The sequence below is a fragment of the Macrosteles quadrilineatus genome, unplaced genomic scaffold, assembly GCF_028750875.1.
Source record: "Macrosteles quadrilineatus isolate MER2022 unplaced genomic scaffold, UCM_ALF_1.0 Scaffold_9__3_contigs__length_116548681, whole genome shotgun sequence".
NCBI lineage: Eukaryota > Metazoa > Arthropoda > Insecta > Hemiptera > Cicadellidae > Macrosteles > Macrosteles quadrilineatus.
Genome location: NW_026542602.1, coordinates 56,160,914 through 56,182,792, shown reverse-complemented (window position 1 = coordinate 56,182,792; position 21,879 = coordinate 56,160,914). Strand labels below are relative to the sequence as shown.

The 21,879-nt window shown below is 33.4% G+C and overlaps 1 protein-coding gene across 3 annotated transcripts; it reads right to left on the bottom strand.

The window, feature by feature from the left end:
- Positions 1-427: 427 nt before the first annotated feature.
- Positions 428-18,815, bottom strand: LOC129004313 (uncharacterized). Of its 3 annotated transcripts, none has more exons than XM_054432847.1 (8): positions 18,687-18,815; positions 8,379-8,462; positions 4,687-4,908; positions 3,836-4,078; positions 3,151-3,270; positions 2,392-2,614; positions 1,584-1,909; positions 428-1,168 (listed from the first exon to the last, which is right to left on the bottom strand). In XM_054432847.1, the coding sequence occupies exons 1-8, from the start codon at positions 18,696-18,698 to the stop codon at positions 902-904; spliced, it is 1,497 nt and encodes a 498-aa protein (XP_054288822.1). In that variant the 5' UTR covers positions 18,699-18,815; the 3' UTR covers positions 428-901. The 3 variants fall into 3 exon arrangements, with proteins under 3 accessions (XP_054288822.1, XP_054288821.1, XP_054288823.1); XM_054432846.1 differs by lacking the exon at positions 18,687-18,815 and adding an exon at positions 14,422-14,886; XM_054432848.1 differs by lacking the exons at positions 8,379-8,462; positions 18,687-18,815 and adding an exon at positions 5,430-5,466.
- Positions 18,816-21,879: the final 3,064 nt, after the last annotated feature.

Genomic DNA, 21,879 nt, shown 5'->3' with positions numbered 1-21,879 from the left:
TATGTTTTATCTATGATATAACTAAAGTTGGGACCACGAGAGTCTGCAGTTGGCGGCAACCAATCACAAGACAAGACTAGGGCGACGTTGCCATATCGCTTGTAGACGACACTAATTAAAATACTAAACAATATTTTCAAAGTAGCTGGTATTATTAGATTTGGCAACACTGCACTGTCATCATTGGCTCCTTCAAAGTCACGTGGTAAATAGGCTCCTCCATCAACTGCACTCTCGTGGTCTCGACTGTAGACGTTCCATCCCCATGTTAAAGTTGTCAACAGTGGCCAATGACAATGATAGTACAGATAAATCCACAAGGTGATTGATTACCTGTGAATGTCATAATTGTACATGTGTTTTACCCATAACTTCTACTATAAATAAGTAAAAGTTGGCAAGTGAAAGGATAAAAATCACACAATCGTCAGTATGGTATTAGTTTATTCAGTATTATGTGTACTAACAAATCAGGTATATATGGAATAAAATGTAGAAATCACTGAAATCGAGTAACAATACAATACCAGCTTGAATGTAAAAGTGTCGTCCAATTACGGAACGAAATCTAAGCATAAATCAAAAGCTGAGCCCATTACCACAGTATTCTGAAAAAAAATCAATACTGTCATCAGCTTAACTCTTACCACTATAAAATACTGATTACTCGCAATAGCTCCAAGGTGTAAGGCCCCAAGATTGAAACAATCGAGGTTATCGACAAGTTACATTTTCCAAATAAAAGAATAAATATTTTTACTTCATAACAAAAGGATTCAACGTAACAAAAGCGATTCAGTCTTATTTTTTGTAATTTCCGCGATCTTACTGCAATTACGGTTGAGTCAGCCGTAGTGGTAGACATCGACTTGAACAGCTACGAGAAGCTCTCGGACAACGATTAACGAGAGACAGGGTGGAAGGTCAGCTCGGCTTGTTGGATGACGAAAAGTAAGTTGAGTTGAGAATCGAGACCGATATTCTCTACTCTAAGGAGGTCTGCGCGAGACTGGCGTGGCCTGCGCGCCACAACTGCCGTGCCAGACACTCGCATGGTGTGGGAATCGCATGTGGTGGGCACACCGGCGCGTGTCGTATCCATCTTGACGTGGCAGGTCACATCGACGTGGACATACTTCACGATGGTCGTGCCGTCTTTTTGGCGGATCTGAAATTTTTTGTGAGTTAAAAGGTGTCCAAGTTAAATATTACCAAGTTAATGTGAAATGCTGATTTGATATTGTATTATGGAGCAGTAAGTGAATAACTGTTATATTCATTAATCTTTTAAAAATGCCATTACAATAAAACAATATGGAAAACAAAACTAGTGTGAAATAATAGTAACAAGGAGATAGTTACAAAAGTGAAAAAAAAAACTAGAATAATGCTGCTGTACATAACAAACAAAATTTATGTTCAATCAATACCAAAATAAGTTTAAAGTGTTTGCAATTTAATGATTCTTTATTAAACTCTCTTTCCAATTCAGTTAATCCTGCTATATCAACAACAATACTTAAAACCTAATTACATTATTACATTATCACAATTTTTTTATCAGATGACTAAAGGACACTCACCACTTCTTGTTTCTCCTCGTACTGAGCGGCATCGGCTCTAAACACGTGAGCTTCTCCGAGGTACAGACCTCCGGCCGAGATGTGGAACCTCTGGCCTACGTGGACCGCTCTAATCTCAAAGCCTAAACCATCTGGGTGTGTGTCGCTCCAGAAGTAGTTCTCGGGTTCGTTGAGAACGTCAGGAGCGAAAGTGATGCGTTTTCCGTAACCTGCCCCAACACTGACAAGCCTCAGCGCTCTGCCTTGGAAGAAGTGTTTGCGAGGAGGTCCTGCCATGCGGACGCGGTACTCGAAACCAGGCATGATCCTAGGATCGATGTATGTTCCTGTGGGGAGAGAAAGTTATTAGTGTTAAAATGTATATGGGAAGTAAATTGAGGAAATGTTGTTAATTTAAATATGACATGAAATAGATTATCAAGGAAACCAAAATAATGTACTCGTAATATGCCTTTGTTATAGAGAAATAGAGGGAATTTAACAAGTTGACTTCATTAAACAGAGCTATAGGTAAATTTTTCAGCTGTACTAATATCGCTTTTGAGAAAAGTTACTCCAACGTTCTTTCAATACAAAATACTTGTAAATGGTAATCTGTAGGCTATGTTTTTTTTTCAGAAAGTCAATTTGACACCGTGGGTCAAATGCAGAAGTTGTGCATTTCATATCCAAGGGATATTATTTAGTCAGACCACTTCAAAATATTCACTTAGTAGTTGTTTGACTTCAAAACTGTAATGGTCCATGTACATCAACGGAATCGTTATACTATCCAGGACTATTGATAAGACTGATTAAGTCAACTCACCAATGACAGGCATCTCGTAGGGCTGAAGTCCGAAGACAGTGTATCTCGTAGGAACGTCTCCGATACTGACTCCGTGAACAACAGTGGATCTCTCCTTGTTGTTGATTCCGGGTGTCAGGGTGAAACCCTTCCTTGGGTGGGACCCGATCATCACCCGGGAGACACCCGTCACCCGAGCAACTCCTCCCTTCTTGTCCCGAATAGCTGTGGCAGTTCCGCTCATCTGTAGAATAGATTAGCTTAAGTCATTTAATTTTTTTTTAATGCGAAATACACAATGATTTCAAGTTTGTACTTCTGGATGATTGATTTTTTTGGACTTTGTAACAAATAATGAAGATGAAAAGTATAAGTGGACATCAGCAATTAGAACCATTAATATAATTTTGTACACATATTTTGTGTTTATAAAATTAATGTACAAGGGTTTTTTTCAATATATTATTGAAGTAACTGAAAATTCTTATAGATGATGATTTAGTATAGTTTTGTCTTTCAAAAATAAATCTGGTTAAAGACAATTAATTTTGTCAATAGGAAGCTCAATTTGAAGCCATTGAAGCAAAGTAGCTTTATTTCCACAAACAAAATAAACATGTACTAAAACTAACAAGCTAAAATATAAAAATTTATCTTTTGATGACTATTATGTCTAAAATGACTAGTCTGCTTTCAAGAACAACATATTGTAAAGGAATCTTACTGAAATAAAAACAATTGCTCCTCTTTTAAGAACAATAAACTGTAAAATAAACTTACCGGAACCACAACAGCTCCGCAGTCTTCAAACCACTCCACCTTGACCAACAGCCGAACCCTCACCATCTTCTGGATGGTTCCGTCTTTGAGAACCTTGTGGTCCAACTCTTCTTGGGAGGTCTGCAACAATCAAATCGAAAAATTTATCTCTCCATACTGAAATGTCTCTTTTGTACTTTGTTTTGCAAACTGTCTGGACTTTTAATTCCTTTTGTTACATATGCTTACTAAGAGACACAAAATGTTTATATTTACAGTGTTTTATTTTATGCAAATGTCCAAGAGAAAGTAACAAACTTGGATTAAATCGTCATATTCCTTATCTTTATAAACTTTGGAGATGTTTATGCAATCAGCAAAAATTTACTTAAACTGTGGCTGCATTTTGCAATTTCAAGGTGTCTGATAGTTAAATGTAAATTAATAGAATAATACCAACATTTGTTAAAGAATATACCTCTTATTTTTTACTAAGATGGTTATGTCTTATAGTACGGTATCCTACTAATATTATATATATTTATACAAATATTTTTTGTTATTATTACTTTACCAAGTTACCATATGTTTGAAAACAAAACCAACGAGAATTTGAAATACATCCATTTTGGGATTACTTCAACGAAGTTATTTCCTACAACTATCTTGACCATTTATCAAATAAAGACGAAGTATATCCAATTACCTTGGCATCCACCACTTCCAAGATGGCGACGGCGACGTTGTTCGCATCAAACACAGTGAACTTGTCCCCGAGAGAGATAACCTCGATCTCAAACGCAAACCCGTCGGGTCGAGAGTCGGACCAGAAGTAGTTCTCGTTGTCGTTCAGTTTGCCTTCATCAGGTTGGAAAGTAAACCGACGAGCGTAGCCGCGACCAATGTTCTGCAACGCGAGCGCTCGGCCTCCGAACATGTAGTGTCCTCTCTGTAAAACATAAAACTTAACTCAGACGGATTCAAGACTCGATGAATCCATAGATCAAATCTAGGTTGTATGGTTGTGTCTAAGAAACAAGTGTTTCGTCACACGTATGGTGCTCAACTTTAATCCAATTTTTGGGTTCTGTACCCAATACAACATAGAAATTGGCCTTAATCTATAAAGGAACACAGGGCTAAAAACACTAGCATTCCTGGCAAGTTTCATGTAACTTAACAAGAAAATTAAACCTACAATTTTACTTTTTGAATTTGATGGTCCTAAAGACTCAAGATTTTACAAATTTGATTGGGACAGTAGGTGTAACTCAATGGTAAAGAGCTCACCCTGGCACAATAAATCAATAAACAAATATTAGAATATTTCACTGTTAGTGTTAATTGAAAATGAAATATTCTATTTTAGAACATTGTTTTTTTAAAGTTTTTCATTTCTCGTGCCAGGATAAACAAAGCATTTCATGTGACTCAACTATTCCGACCGCAATCCTTAAACTTTATTCTGAGGCAAATTTAAAACTTGTTCCTAAGATTCCAATATTTTTTTTACTAACAAAACTTAAATTTTAGTAAACGGCTTGAACCCGTACGCACCTGTTGGTCCAGAGGGCGGACACGGTACTTGTACCCGGTGGTGACTCTGGGATCCACCCAGACTCCAACGACCAGCTGCTCATGGAGCGCCGGCGCCGGGACACGGTACAGCGCCGGGATGTCCTTCAAGCTGGCTCCATCCAACACAACCCGCGCCGGTTCTGCCTTGCAGACAGCAACCGGCCCAAGACAGCAGAGTCCTGGCACTTCTGCATTCTGGTCCTACACAGAGAGAATTGGTTTTATAAAACCTACTTGAAACAAGAAAAAAAATTTATGCTCGATGATCAAAGTCTGTATGAGGTAATTTGTTTTGTAGAGTAAAATTGAATCATATTTCCAGAAACTTAACATTCAAAATATCAGTTGATTCATAGTTAATTTGTGGAATGGTTTTGCTTTCTAATCACTTACAGTTTCTTAACTTTTTTCTTGGTCATATTTAGAATAACCAAATGGTTGGTAACGACTTTTCTCTGAGTTATAAACTTCTCATAATATAGTGTATTCATGTTAAAACTCTAGAAACGACTATGAGGTAAATACAAAGATATTAACAATAAACTCTCTAACCTTAATATTTAAGAATTATTCTTCATAAAACGCCTGAACCATTAAAAAAGCCATTAAAATATTCTGTTCATTAGTATTCAAACTAGATTTTTCTAAATTAGCCGTAAGCTTAGACAATCCCAGCAACTAAAGGAAAGGGAAACTATCTACGTGAACAAAAGTGCACGTACAGCTCTTATGAGAAGAACGGCGACGCAACTCATTGTGTTTACGTTTGAACCCAGACTAACGTTTGGCGCACTTATTTTTTGGCAGCGCAAGTTAGCTATTAGTCTTTTGCACTAAGTACAACGAGGTTTATTTTGGGAAGGTTAGACGCACACCTACTCAATGTCGCTTGAACATTATGTACTAGCGTGAATGGTTACCTTTGCCAAGGGGAACTGATTTTATGAGTAGGGGTTCAGTTAATTGACTGCACAATTTTATGGTGTCGTTTCTTTATAATTTTTGCTACCCATACATAATTTGTGTTTATACAAACAAGGATGCAATTATTCTAATATTTTTTTCTTAATTTAACAGTTTTACAGCACAACAATTTTAATCATTCAAATCTTTTTACAACAAAAATCATACTATATACTATACTTTTTTAACGTACGATAAAGCTACCATTTTTAATTAAAGTCCCCAGGGTTCCAACCACTTTGTTACGCTTCATTTGCTCGTTTCGCTAGTTTCAAAAAGGCTTCAGAGACTCAATCAGAACTTGGCGGCTTCCTAAAATGCATCACAAGTCCTTGGACTAATGAATCAGTTTTCTACGCTTTATCTTGTAGTGTTGTTGAATGCTTGAATGAACTTTTTATGGCTTCATAAAAAAATCTAGTTCAATGATTCTTTATCCTTTGACTATAAATATTTCACCTGTATTCTTCTAAATAGTTTTTAACTACAGGGAGTTTATTATTGGGTTTCTTTAGATTAAGCAATTAATTACTGTAAACGTATGGCACACCGTTAAATTTTTTTATGAATATGAATACATAATTAATATGTCTGAAATAGATTATTTTTTGACAGTTTCTATAGTCAAAGGTAAACTAGTTATAAAAGTTTCTTTCTTTAATTTTTTTATTTTGTAAATATCTACGCCTTTGGAATTTTTTACCTTTTGTTAAACAGTCCAAACCCTTAATGGCAGTAAACAGAATTAGATACACATTAGTGCTATAACTGGTGAAGAGTGAGAGAATATTTTAAGCAGCTCTTAGCGCAGAATGTATTTTCAGTCCAACAATTATAGCTTCACACGGCCAATGTGAAGGCTGCTCACTAAATTCACGAATCAGCACTAACAAAGCTAATATTAGCGTCTTTATGCAAACTTGTCCCAACAACATTTAGAACTACCCTACTTATTGGCTACAAAATCAGCACTAATTAGCGTAATTTATGCAAACCTGACTTTTCCATCTGTTAGAGTTATTTATTGAGCACAATTTATTAACCAATGAGTGTAATGTTTACAAAATTTGGTGCCAAAAATTTACAAAACAAAAGTTAACCCCTTTAACTATTTCAAGCAGAATTATAAGTTTCATGAGTTTAAAAGATTTTATTACAATTAGCCTCCTGGAATACCTTAAAATTATGTTTTTGAAATTTACGCCACCATAGGACTTGTCGCCTAAACTGTACACTTAAATCATTAATTGATTGATTTTTAAATTTCAAACATTGATTCTTGTTTCTTCTTAAAAACAATAAGTAACAATATTAACATTTTTTTAAAGTTATATCTAAACATTTTAACTTGATTGAATAAATGGACAAAAGTATATGAATGGCTATTCAAAAACAAACCAGTGATCTATCATAGCCTCTAGAAGAACAATCATGTTTTATAAGCATAACAAAATTATTACCATCGTATAAGGATCTCAGTTAACATTAGATCGTGAAGACTACGGTGACAAAACGAGGGATTCGCTTCATTTGAATGTGTACTGTTAATTATGAAGTACTTTAAAATTTTCAGAATATATATAAAGGTTATTGTGTTGTATTAACCATTTTTATCGGAAATTTTGATTTATAGTTTTGCAAAAAATTTCAGTGTGAAGAAATATATTCTGTGTGTACTAGAGGTGAAAGCCAAAGCAATCACGATGTGGCGCCTCGACTGTACCCCCTTGCCCCCCCCCCCATGCCCCGCCCCGCTGCGCAGTTGTCTGCTGTCTAAGCAAGTCTTTAATCACATGTCACTCCGGGTTGCCTTACATTGCATCCTATTTATAGCTTTGGCGTCTCCCCCAGTTTCGCACCATCTTCTGGCACAGTCATTTCTCAAACTAACCTTTGGAGTGTTTACACTGATCAATGGATTTATGCAAATCACCGAATTATCATTCTTAGGGGTTTGAGATTTTGATGAAATATTTTTTAATAGTTGGTTTTGTAGCAAAAGAGTTTGGTAGAGCAAATAAATTCGCTATGAATGATTACAATGTAAAACAAAATTTCTTTGGTACCTATTTGCAATCACTTCATTTAATCAACACTGATTCCTCTTTGAAAAACTCTAATACATTTCTAACAAATTTTACCTACTTTATAAATTCAAATAAATGTATTGGAATTATGGTTAGTGATTTATTTAAACATTTCTTTAGTAATTCGTTTTTAATTAGGTGTTGCAGGAGCATTGATTTCTAAAATACTCATGACTTGAGGGGTTTGTTCTACTTTAGCAAGTCTTTGTCTTAAATATTAGAAATTGCAAAAAACCTTTTTTAAATTCTTAAATTGATTATTTTTTGCTGTGTTTCAGGGTTATTAAGGACTAAAATGATTAAAATACTTAATATCTTTCCTTGTCATTTTTGATGGGGTAGGGTAAGAGAATGACAATTAAAAAAATTATCGGTTTATACAGGATATGTCCTCGTAAGGATGAATCGAAGAAAAGACGTGACAGTATACAGACAAAATAATAAAATATTATTATGCTTATCTGTGGTATAAATAACATTTTTTTCATTCCAGAATCCACGATTTAAGTTAGATAACGTTCTAATAGATTAGGATACTTTTTTGTATAGAATTTCTCTGGTAAAACCTTTTGGAAATTTTTTACTCTAAGCTCTCCTCCCCCGAGTGAGATATTGACTGACCTGCTCCGTGAAGAGGAAGGCGTCCTGGAAGCAGCCGGTGGGAGCCGGACTGCAAGCTCTGCTCTTGGACACGGTCTCATCACTCTGGAACATAAAGGGAAACTTGGTAAACAAAAACTATCAATAATCAATCAATGGAGAACATTAGACAAACTATTAACAAACACATGGAGAACATTGATAAACAATCAATGACCGATTTCAGTAAACTATCGACATAAAACAATGTAGAATAGATTATAGCTTTTACGGTGACAGCGTTGCATGTTTTAAGGTAAAGATCAAAGAAGGACGATTGCTAAACCTGCATATGGTACATTTTCCCAGAACTTGAAGTAATTTAGAGTCGGGACCACGTAAGTTTGCAGTTGGTGGCAGCCAATCACAAGACAAGGCTAGTGCAACGTTGCCACATTGCACTAATAAAATATACTAAGCAATATTTTCAAATCAGCTGGTATTATTAGATTTGGCAACACCGCACGGTTCTCATTGGTTCATACAAACCCATATGGTAAATAGGCTCCTCCCTCAACTGCAAACTTACGTGGTCCCGACTCTAAACAAATTAGATCTACATGTAACAATCAATAATAATCAAAGTTATGGTACCCTATATACACATCACACACACTGTGAACACAATGATTGCAAGTAAAAACATGTTTAATAAGTTATATTCTAAACAATTAAAGCTGCTGTGTGGTTGTTAGCATACACAATAATCACAAGTAAAAAGATGGATATCTTCATACACAATAATCACAAGTAAAACATGGTTATCTTCTAAACAATTAAAGCTGCTGTGTGGTTGTTAGCATACACAATAATTGCAAGTAAAACATGGTTATCTTCTAAACAATTAAAGCTGCTGTGTGGTTGTTAGCACACAATAATTGCAAGTAAAACATGGTTATCTTCTAAACAATTAAATCTGCTGTGTGGTTGGTAGCATACGAGCATACACATTAGTGAGTCAAAACATGCATGACCAATATGGGTTATCTTTCAAACAATTACAGCTGCTGTGTGTTAGCTCTGTGTAGATATGGCATGGTTAAAGATCTCTTTCGTAATTGTTTGACAACAAACCTCCAGATACAATTAACCTCGAGTCAACTGCACTTGATGATAACAGTATGAACAATTACTACACTGATAACAGATGGTATGTTCATTTCCTATTTGCAATTTTTATGTTAACTCCATTGAGAGACATCTTTCATTGTTTCATTTTACAAGATTTTTTTAGTTGTTTTACAATGTGTTAATACTATAACTTCACTGGTACTGTTGGTACCAAATTATTCTATGTTTGATAGATTGAAAGGTGTGATGGAAAATTGTAATTATATTCATAAATCTAAAAGCATTTAATTTTGTATGCGATCAATAAATGGCCGTGTCATTTGGAATTGGTTTGGTGAAACACAATGATTTAGCTTGCTGTAGGCTTTAAAATAAAGAAATCATAAATTGCATGCCTTATGTCTTTGTTAGGGGGGACAGACCACCCTAACTTTTAGACAGGTTTATTGATAAATAAATTAATGTTTATTCGTATAACCCCATGACTTCCAGTATATGCCCCCTACTATTAATTTAGTCAATTGCCAACACTGTGTGTGAGGCTACATACGTAATAAAGACAAGAACATTTATTAAGGTAGTTTAGTTTTGTATTGCCTGATTATTTAAATTATTTCTCAAATGAAATCTCTAAATACTGTATATTCCAATTTAATTTCTATAGTGAAAAGTGTAAAATGCTTTAAAATTATTTTCCTCTTTTACTCTTCTACTCTAGATTGAAATGGCATGGTCTACTGGTATTACAATCACTGAATGAAATCATAAGTTCTGTTCTGCACAACATTTTTATAATAAATAAATAACAAATTTCAGAATGGATATGATGTTTAAAAAACTAAATATTCAAAATAGCTCTAAAAGTGATTACTGATACAGGAAGAATTAACATTATGGGAAGTGTTTAATTTCATGAAATTATTAAATGAAGTTCACCTTCGCTGACAGATTTCTGCTAAGGTGATTAAGGTAAAGTGGAGTTTGAATTTCCCTTGAATCACTGAAACTTGTCTAATAACAGAAACTATACAGTACAATATTGTTCCTACTTTACCTTAGCGATATGTTTTGAACTTGGTAAAAACAATGTGAATTCTAAAGGATTTAAATTACTATGCTAATACATACAGTTAAAAAACAACATGCTGTTAAACCCAATTAATTAGAAGAATGGTTATCTTAAAATAGGATGTTATTAAATGCTTGGAAATGAAACAAGTAAAAAAACTAGCAACACAGTACATTTCGAAAGTTTACGCACATTATAAACAACTAGGTCTTAGCTTATAAATACAGTTTATAGCACACTTTAACACATTTTAAAATCAAACCAATCTTAATTTTTCTTCCAAAACAAATTCAACCCTCTGAAACAGACCTGTAGCTTTTTCTTATTTTTTCTGTTAATTGAAAATCATATTGTAAAAATATTGTTGAAAACCAACTTTTAAATTAAATAATGATATCAGTTTATTATTTAAATAATTTTAATACTTGCCTTCTCTAGTTATAAAAACAATTGTCAACTATGCAATTTCGGTCTTCCATAGTAGAGATATGTATTTTTGGTGTTAACATTAACCATGGATTAAATATATCCACTTTCCCAGATTTATTTTTCTTATGAATCAGCTGGAGGCGATTTTAATGTTAAAATGTAAAGTTCATATAAAAACATGTTTTTGTTTACAATTTTTGTTTGTTTCTCTCTTCTTTAGTTGAAAATGGTGCCAGTAATGGTGAAATATTGTGTATATAAAGTAGAGTTTTGTGTTTCTTGTGCCTGTTTGGACTCTTTCCCATTCAGGTGAGCCTGCTGATATCCTTACTAAAAATCACGTATCTAAATATTATGTTGAGCGCCGCATGTTTGAGCAAACCCGCAATGTTACAGTTTTTTTACTTTTCAATATTTTTGTCCAAGCCTCCATAATGTGCTCATACACAAGAAATAAATTTTGTAAGCAAAACACAAGAGTAAAGCACAAATGTTGACCCTAAAATAAGAGAGGAAAAAATATTAGACACATACACTTTTTACAGGCAATGCCTTAGTTTGATATTTAAAATACTACGAATTCGCAGATATTACACTAAGCTTTGAAACTGAACAAATTCCTATGGCATTCTTCCAGTACTTTCTCCTCATAAAGAGTGTGTCTTGTCAATCTAACCTCAAAGTCTATGATTCACTGGCTGCACTGTCTGGGTCTGTAGTCAAGGGTGGTCAACCTTATCAGTATTCTGTTAGGAGTCCTGACCTTGGGGCAATGCCCTTGGAAGCCACCTTTATTCATCCTTTGAATTAGGACCTTCCCTTCAAAACCGGTTTGGATAACTTCTTTGTTCCACTTTTTCTTTGATTTTTTTGTCCCAATGGACCAGAGACCTTTCTTTGCTTTTATCTCTTACTTAAAAAGAGGTTATGTGGGTCAAAAATACATTAGTTGTTTAGATTTTTTTATGTTGCAACTTGCACATACACAATTTACAATCATCACAATACCTAATATTATGTACCGGTAATTCTTAAAAAATTATAGTTGAAATTAATTGAATCAAGCTATAAAGTATTTACTAACCGGCACCTTTGTTCTAAATATTGTTCAAAAAATTTAAATAGAGGTTAAACTGAAGAGATTTGATCATGGAGTTGTTTGTATAATCACAAAAGACTCACAAAGGTTACACCATGATATGATTACATAACTTCAGATTTTGAAAGTCTAATACAAAGCCAAATGGAAATTTTATTAAACTATGCCAGGATATGAGGACAGTTATGAGAGTGTTTGCACTTTTATAACAAAAAGGTCATGGTAATAAAAATTAATCATTCAAGAATTCCATACAAGGTTTAGAATTCTGTTTTACCTCCATGAATCTTTCAAGGCACATAACTAAGGTAAGTTAACTTACCTACAACAATTTTCCAGTAATTATGCAGCCTGCATTACCATATTAAAATAAATTTTTCTTTGGAAATATTTTGTCATGTGCCAAATAATATTATTTTCACTTCAAAATGTTTCTAAATAGTTCTAAATCTCTGAGGAAACTCCCCGAGTCCTTAGACAAAATACTCTAGGAGACACTCAACATTAACTGTACCAGAGTGCATTGGATGCATCATGCATAATTAGTTCAAGGAGAAAACTGGAATTCTATATATACCCCAGACCACTACGCCTCTGGTTGTGGCGCCAACTTCGCGACTCTGCCCCTGGTATTGCGATTATCTACCTTTCTCCCTTGTTCAGCAGGTTAAACTAGTTTCAACGCTAATGTGTATTACCATTTAAAAAGTTTCATAAAAAATATTATATGGGTAGCCCAACAATGGCCAAATAGATTAGTTACAGTGATGTCCACAATTTTTGTAGTTCTGGTACGGTACTCGTTAATTAAAGCACAGTTAAAGATTAACTAATCTTAATTACAGCTTGTTTTAATTAGATTTGTTTCTAAAGGATTTTTAGCTGTTGAAATTAGTTTTTTCCTTACAATGAGAAATAGTGAAAATTCAGTTATATTAGGTAATGTTTAAATGTATAGCTGTAAATCTTGTGTTTATTAAAATGATGCCATAAATTACTGTATTATAAACCTTCTGTGAATTTAAATGTGTGTGTCAAATTGTATTTGGTCATTTGCACAATCAAATGTGTTAAATTGTTCCTGAAATGTTGAGGTTTTTTTTAACTGGATAAATGTTTGTGTCTGTTGCAAACCATTAAAATGTATGTCCAATGTGTTTAAAATTTCGATGAGATTTGTCTTGATAAAATAAGTCATTGTGAAAATTTGTTGTTGGTTACTAAAAATCAGGATCTTTCATTCTAATTTTCAGGATTTAAATTCAAAATTTTGAATTTTTTACCAAAGTTTAGTTAAAAATACCTTCAGTGGCAATCAGATATGAACACCTCAAAGAAACGAGTACCATATAACAAAAGTATTTGCACCTTCTTTCATTTTAAGTAACACTTTTAGTTGTTAGCCTGTTGAAGAAAATGTGAAAAGAATTATATATGGAAACCATACAACTGATAATAATAATGAAAAGGTTTTCTATATGATTTACACTGGTAATCTTTGTTGATGTTAACAATTAAACCAAATAACATCTCCTACAACATTTCCCACCTCCTTTTAGTTTCCCATTTACATTTACTAATCATATGTTTGACAATGCAACATATGAGGACTGTTTCAAATGAAATGATTAACCCTTATTGGCTAATTAACCAGCTGATAACACAGTAAGAATGAATCACCAGATGTTTAATTTTACATCCTGTAGAGATAACTACACTTTTGATTTAAATTTAATGTGAACAGCTGATCACAAAAACATGGTAAATCTATAAAAATAGCAAATAAACAGGCATTTTACTGTTATACAGAATTCGAATTCAGGTAAAAACTAGGATTATACCTACTCATCCATCATCAGATTGGACATAATCGCTTGGAGCTTAAATATTTGCTGCCTTAAAAATATTTTCAGTACAGTGTGTACTGAAAATAATCCAGTTAATGTTAAAATCCGATTAAATTTCTATTCACAATAATAAAAAGTCAAAGTAGGATTGTTTACAGTTAGGTTTGAGTTTTTAATTTAATGAATAATTTGTAATATTGTGCGAATGTTTGATCATTTATTTTTTTCTATTGTTTAGGTGCAATGGTAGAACATTATGGCAATGGTAGATGTGTTATACTATATCATACTGTAAATTTATGAACCAAATTTTATCAAACTGTGTCCTCCCCCCATTGCAAACGCAAAGCTTGAGTATAACTAACTGCAATAAGCATTTTATACTTATATGCCAACCCCCGTACGAAGGACGGGTGCTCTGCTAGTAATAAAAAAAAACTTTTACGTTATTTATCCGATTTTCACCCCCAAAAAAAGAAATTTCCAACCAGGGACCAGGGATCCACATACCTCAAATTGTGCTGAAGGGAAAACATCGCGATCTTCCAACAATTCTGCAATGATGTCGCTCTCCTCATGAACCGTAGACCCGTTCAATCTTCGCGCCCACAATCGCTGCAACGCCAAGGGTGTGATCGTGTCTGGGACCAGCTGTTCTGAAGTTGTCTCCATCTTCTATACACAGCGCTGTCGTCGCTTCTAGAATGTTCGGCCTGGTTTCCTTTGCGCCTGCCTCGAAGGACCAGCTGATCGTAAAACGTCAGGGTTGGAACGTATTGATCGGCCGGTTTTCGCAAAGCTAAATAATTACCAAATCTAAGCGATCTTGAGGAATAACGAACAACTCTAACTGGGATATAGGATCAGTAACAATATTGTTGAAAATGTAATCTTCAGGAATCAATTTGATTGAGAAAGCCGTGTTCGCTTCTGAGCTAGAGCGATCCTGAACTCAAACTGAACTGAACTGAACTGACCCGGTCGGCGTCGGTGACGTTTGTTTAGTTTCTTCCACATGTCTCCCCCTCCTACTTTCCTCTGATTGGTCGAGACGTTTGCACGTGAACAGTGAGTGATCCCCCCACCACTACGTCGCTTGCGGTGAAAGGGGTTGATTTGATTGTTGATGCTTTGTTTGTTGACATTTGACATAATCACATGGCGTGTGCCGTAGCCCAATTAGCATAGGTTGATTGTGTTTATATATACAGCATTTTGACTTGCAGATCAATTTTTTTAACTGTGGCGAAAGGTTCAGATGAACATTTCTTTCAATTTTTTATTGACTTTCATATCCTAATACTTTTGTGTTGAGTAGGAAGAGACGTCGATAGATCAGATTAAATGCTTATCCCTTTACTATAGCTCTAAGCCTTTTGATTTTTATAACCTAATTTGGTCTATATTTTTTATTAAGTCATTAAAAAAAACGCTACGCAATAAAAAATGATTCACTAGACCTACAAAACTTCGTAACCCAGGGAATACAATGTCTGCTAAGACACAAGCACAGGGTAATCTTTCATGTAGGTAGGTTGAAATTCACCTATTGAGGATAAATTACTATTTTCACTGTACAGTATATTCAAATCATAACTGATAAGAGTTGTAAATGATTCAACAGCAGCATATAAGCTATGAGAAATATTGAAATAATTGAATCTTGCGAAATGATTTTACTAGTGCAGTATACTTTTTTACATCATGATGGGTTTACTTAGTGGATAAAGTACCTATTTTGATTTTGCTGTGTTTTAAATTATATTACAACAGGTTTGATGATTGATTAATGTAGTGATGATGCGATTTAACGAATTAGCCATCTCTTTAAATCCTGAACAAAATGGTACAAATCAAATCCCATTTCTATAACAATTACGGTTCAAAAGTAGTTGTAAATTATGTTATTTTCCCATAAAACCCCCATAAAATAACGAAAAGTAGGATTTTAGAAAATAATCCGGTTTGATTTAACATAGTTATGGTCCTTACAATTTTGATTGTTTTTTTTAGGAATTTTGATTTTTAATGGGGATTTCTCATAAAACCCCATAAAATAACGGAAGAAAATGATTTTCTAAAAATGGCCAGAAAGATTTTTTTAAAAATTTAGTATGTTATAATCCTTTAAATTCTGAACAAAACTGTACAAATCCCATATCCTTATATTTACTCTCACCGCTTACCCATGATAAAGGTTGTTGACAAACTTATGGGAGAAAGTATGTGTCAGAATGCTGATACCGTTTATTTTAAAATGGTGTCAACTTTTGTACATGTACAATTTTCACATCGAGTAATTGCCAAAGACTACCGGAACGATGGTACGATTAGGCATCCGTAGGATCCGTTCTTCTTGGATCGTCCTATGTATTGTTAGTATTTATTTAGTTTTAGTTGCGTGATGGAATGCATAGTCTTTCTGTCCCATGGAATAAATGCACTCCCTTGTTGCTTTATCATCCTTATCATTCGTATTTATGATCCTTATACGTCATCCTTATAATTATCCTTATGGGGTAAAGGAAAATGTAATGTTTGATTATGTTTGATGAACTCTATGATTCAATTAATTATGTTTCAGCCAATATCATCACACCCAAAACGTAACGTAACGGACATACTATATCATGTCAAGGCAGGCTTCAGTTAGATGATTACTTATATAAAATAGATGTTTACTTATACAGTATGTAAAATCTATGACCTCATTCATGAAGAATATCCACAAATAATGACAACGTTACAACTAGAAAACACACATTCTACAACTAAAAATCGGTGAGTGCGGTTCCTAAAAAAATTAAATACGCCATAACACTATTTTACTCATTCGAAAATATTTTAGTACCCCATACTCACTATTAAAGATTATTAAAATCCAATTCATAAAAAACCATTCATATAAAACCAAGTTTCTTTATGGAGCCCTTTTGCAATAACTTTAAAATACTCAGTAAACGAATTAAAGTAAAATCAATCAGGTAAGACCCAGAATAATATCATAGATTAAACATACTCCCTTAGGAGTATGTTTAATCTATGATAATATGTAAGGATTTTGTCCCCAGAAAAAAATAATCAGCTTCGCAGGGGTCCAGTTATTCAACTCGTGTTCGGTTATGTAAGATCGAAAAACTATCTAACGTAAATGCTAACCCAGCGATAACCTCTGTATCTATATTGGAAACTTAGAGATCAGCTTCGATTTAGACCATCTTATCTTAATTTGCATTGACATTTCTACTAAAAGATACTAAAAAGCCACTGTTTGACATAGATATGCGTCGTTACTCTGTAAATGTTAATTTTTTTCTGTTGGTTGGATTTATTTTGTCTGTTCCTTATAGCAGAAAACATGAGTCTATTTCATTTCATTTTTCATGTCGTTTGGATAAAAATTAACAATGCAAATATAAATTATATTCTTGAGAGGGCGTATTTATTGTGTGCCTTTTATTTCACAAAGTTTAAGTTAATTACATAATTAAGTTCACGAGTTGTTTAGGTTGAATACTTTATTTTATTTAAAGTGTAAAGTCGAGTTTCACAATGAAACACAATTATTTTTTAACTTCTTGATCAGCATTGTACGTGTTATTAAATTTACGGAAAGTAATTTTTCAATTTGAACTAACAACGATTTTGTAATATATTCCAATGTCAAAGAGCCGATAAGAATTAATTTCGTTTGTGTTTTCAAATAATTCAGAGTTATTAAACAAAAATTAACAGGAACCTCTAAAACTATTGTAACATAACCTTAAAAGTTTTACAATCAGACTTAAGTAAATATTTAATTCATGTGGTAGAATTAGTATTATCAAAGTAATTTTGTTGTGTCCATAAAATCGCTACAACTCAGTCACACAAAATCAGCTGTTTTCATAGTTGCATTGTTGTGATGTATTAATATATTTTGCTAAAAACCTTAACTTTCCCTTTATACTTTTTCTGACATTTTAAAAGTTCTAAATCATTTGTTTGAATAAATCCCAAATTTCCAAGATTCTCTTCATCAGTCTATTATTTTTGTTTCCAAAAACCATAGAAAACAAATTTAAGTTAAAGATTTTTCATTCGTATAGCCTACAAACAACCGGTCACCAAAACCAACCGGTCGCCAAAGATAATTCAAACTGTTGTATTCCTTTTGTAGAATGCACTTTTGTTAATTGTTCTTTAAATAGAATATAAATTAAACTAAAAGAAAACCTCCTCTTCCCAAGACTAAATACAAAGCGCTAACTATAGCTAATTTAGTTGTATTCCAGCTATTGAAGTCCATCTTTACTCATATTATAAAGACTAGGCAATCCACAAGGAGAGGAAGGACCATAAAATGGCAATCGGGAATCGTTTACCAATTCAAAGTCTAACACTCTCAGTTATCAATTCAATTATCAATCATTGGGATGGGGACGCCACCAGAGGAGTATTTTCCCAATATGAGTGAAGAATGAGTGTATAAGAGTGAAGTGAGATGATCTGTGTAGCTTTGTTACTGACTAAGATCAGCTGTTTCATTAGTCACGATCATTTATTTGCCCAATAATCAGGAACAGCTGGGTCTAGTTTCGAACCATCAAAACGCTGCTGACTTTTCTCAGTATTGAACCGGCGACCTTTTGATTGTTAGGCGAGCACTATATCCATCAAGTCATACGAATACAGATGCAATATGATTGAAATTTCAGTTGAACTATGATCATATTATGATAAAATATATGATTGCAATTACTACAAAATGTATTACATTTATTTGACAATCTTACCAAAACACCCATGATTCTAGTGTGAAGAGCGGACGCCAGTTTTGATCTTGTTCGTTGCTCCAGTTTGAGAAAGTTAAAAGCTTAAAAGGTTTTCACTCGATGATTTTTCACTCAAAAATGCCGAAAATACGACTAGCAATCTTCACAATATAAGTAAAGAAAAGCTAAAGCTAAGTGTTTAACTATCTAAGAGCACGGCGCGGTTTGCGGTTTGTGTCGGAAAGCTAACACTTGAAAGAATTAGAATGTTAAAGTCAGCTGATTTTTATACGAATCGAGGTAATAAATTGTTCTGATGAAATTCCACATGATGCAACGCGAGAAATTTCCGGAACAACAATAAATCTATCAGCTGATGAAATAGTTGCAACGGTCTTCGCGAGTTATACTTGCAAAAATTAAATATATGTTGTTTTATAGTGTGTTTTTAGACAGAATGGTTTAACAATTCGAGTAGAATTGAAAAATTATTGAAATACAAATCTTAATTTATAAACTTATCTTTGTAATTCCCCGAGTATAATTATGTTTCAGTTAAAATTATACCCTACGACAACATGTTGGTAATACGTAAAAATTGAATAATACCAATATTAGTTGGTCTAATAAATAAAAAAAAATAAAATAAACTCACGTCATTAAAATCGTTGACAATCGAGACCAGTGAGATGGTAAACGATCTCTTATATTCCAGTGTCCATCTTCTTACATCTGATTATTTTCGAATTGACAAAAGTGGACAATAATAATATACCTCCAAAGAAAAAAATAACGAACCATAGAAGAGATAATACAGTATTCATTGACTTAAAAAATTTACGTCAACAACCACTTTTCAAACAAAGTAACCAATAGAACAACAACAAAATTAGACTCACTCATACAATGTCAGCTTGTATATGTACCAACTTCTCTACGAATAAAGATAATTTGTCAAAATTTAATAAGTTTGATAATAATCGAAATCCAACGCATATGAAATATTCTTTCGCTATCTACACGAGGTAGACACGTTGCCATTTGATGTACGTAGTTTAATGTATGGTTTGTTGCTAAATCATCTCGCCTAAAGCAATACTAGACAATAATTACTTCATTGTACAGTATTTTTAACCGTGTCTTGCAATGGATGGAACACGATTTGAAAACCCCCTTGGCCCCTTAAGTTATTGTTTAAAACCGCTATCAACATTAATGTAGAACATTAATATACAAAACATGTATATTTTCATACAATCTATGGGTTTGCCAAAGTATACCAAGCTGATTAAACAGTTTCACAAAATATTCGATCGATTTGTTCAGTCAGCTGTTTGGCTGGGTAAAACATTATTGAAACATTAAAAATCGTGTAAACATTTGTATTGTTGTATTCTATTGTTGCTATTGATTAATTCGATGTATTAGGTACCTTCTGTAGGCAAATCTTGATTTATTTTGATGCTGTGTGCAAAGTTAGTTTTAGGAAAATTTAAAAATAAGTTAATGTTTGTTGAAATCTTGTTCAACGGTTGTTGAAAACAACATTGAGAAGTACGTCAAAGGAGTAAACAAAAAATATTTGCTTTGGAAATCTTTAAACCTTGGGATAATCAAACCTGTGTCAACGGATAAAAATTGTAGTATATTTTCTTTACTTAAAATCCTAAGCTTTCCATACGTTTCTTTAAGTAGTTATTCTAAGCCGTATAAAGTAAAAGTTATTTCCAAGTTAATTTTAGGTTAGATTCTTTGATTATCCTAGTTTATTAGAATTTTGGATTTTTTGTTTGAAAGATAGATTAACTACATATAGTCCTGCAGCTAGCTATACTTTAGTGTGCAAACTTGCGTATACTCAATATTCTTGCATAACGTTTTAGTTTGATGTCTAGGGAGTTTAAAAAACCTGGGTGTTTACCTCCTACCCCCCACGTTTTCCGGCTATGACGTAATCAAAATGGCGGCCATTGATTTTTTTAAAGCGTATATTTCGCAAACTATTTGTCGGATCGGAATGAACTTTTTTTTATTTGAAAGATGAGTTTAAATGCTATCTGTTTTACATTTACACATTTGTTGTATGTTTAGTAAATTTTTCGTAATTTTGCAAAAACCTGTATTTTTTAATATTTTTGTGTTATTTTTGTTTGTAACGTTTTATTGATACAGTATATCAAAAACCACCAATAGAAAAAGTTGTAGAACATTTAAAAAGCTTTACAAAAATACCAAATTCGATATGTTTTACTTAAAATATTACGTCAGGAAACTAGATAGATCTCATAAAAACACCTATTTTGGCGCAAAAACGCCTATTAGTCCGGCATCTAGGGCAGTGCACAAGTCTTATATAGACAGTTTTACCATTCAATGTTGATGTATGTGTCTAAATAAGTGTTTTCAACTCGGGTGTCACTTCTGCACCCACTGCAGTTTCCGGTTATGACGTCATCAAAATGGCGGAAAGGGCTATATTAAAAATAACTATATTTTACATACCATGTATCGGATCGGAATGAACTTTTTTTTGTTTGAAAGATAAGTTTACATGCTATCTTTCATACATTTACACTTTTGTTGTATGGTTAGTGCATTTTTCGTAATTTTGCAAAAACCTATATTTTTAAATATTTTTGTGATATTTTTGTTGATTAAGTTTTATTGATACAATATATCAGAAATAACTTAAAGAGAAGGTTGGAGCACGTTAAAAGGGCTTTACAAAAATACCGAATTCGATATGCTTTACTCAAAGGATCACGTCAAGAAACTAGAAAAATCGTACAAAACAACCTAATTTGGCGCAAAAACTCATATAAATCCGACACCGATGGCTGTGTACAAGTCATATATAGACAGTTTTACCATTCAATGTTGATGTATGTGTCTATAGAAGTGTTTTTAACTCGGGTGTCAGGTCTGGACCCTCTGCAGTTTCCGGTTATGATGTCTTTAAAATTGTTACATGTTACGATTTCACCAACTATTTTACTTAAAGTAAGACCTTTACCCCACTTTATGCAAATAAAAGCACAACAAATCAATGTAATTAGTCCATAGGAATGTTCCCACTATATAAATACCCCGGGTGCAGCAATCCTGTTGACTAAGCGAATTTCCATTTGCCTGGATTGATTTTTCAATTAATATATTAAATTAACATTGTTTAAGAGTGCCTAGGTTTGCTGCTAAAGGGAAACTAATAAAGTGG

What these genes read in the sequence shown, in the direction of transcription:
- LOC129004313 (XM_054432846.1), bottom strand. Translation starts at nt 14,583, where the DNA reads ATGGAGACAACTTCAGAACAGCTGGTCCCAGACACGATCACACCCTTG. An exon ending in TCCGCCCTCTGGACCAACAG is followed by an intron (nt 4,079 to 4,686) that starts GTGCGTACGGGT and finishes TATGTTTTACAG; the next exon opens with AGAGGACACTACATGTTCGG. An exon ending in GCGGAGCTGTTGTGGTTCCG is followed by an intron (nt 2,615 to 3,150) that starts GTAAGTTTATTT and finishes TCTATTCTACAG; the next exon opens with ATGAGCGGAACTGCCACAGC.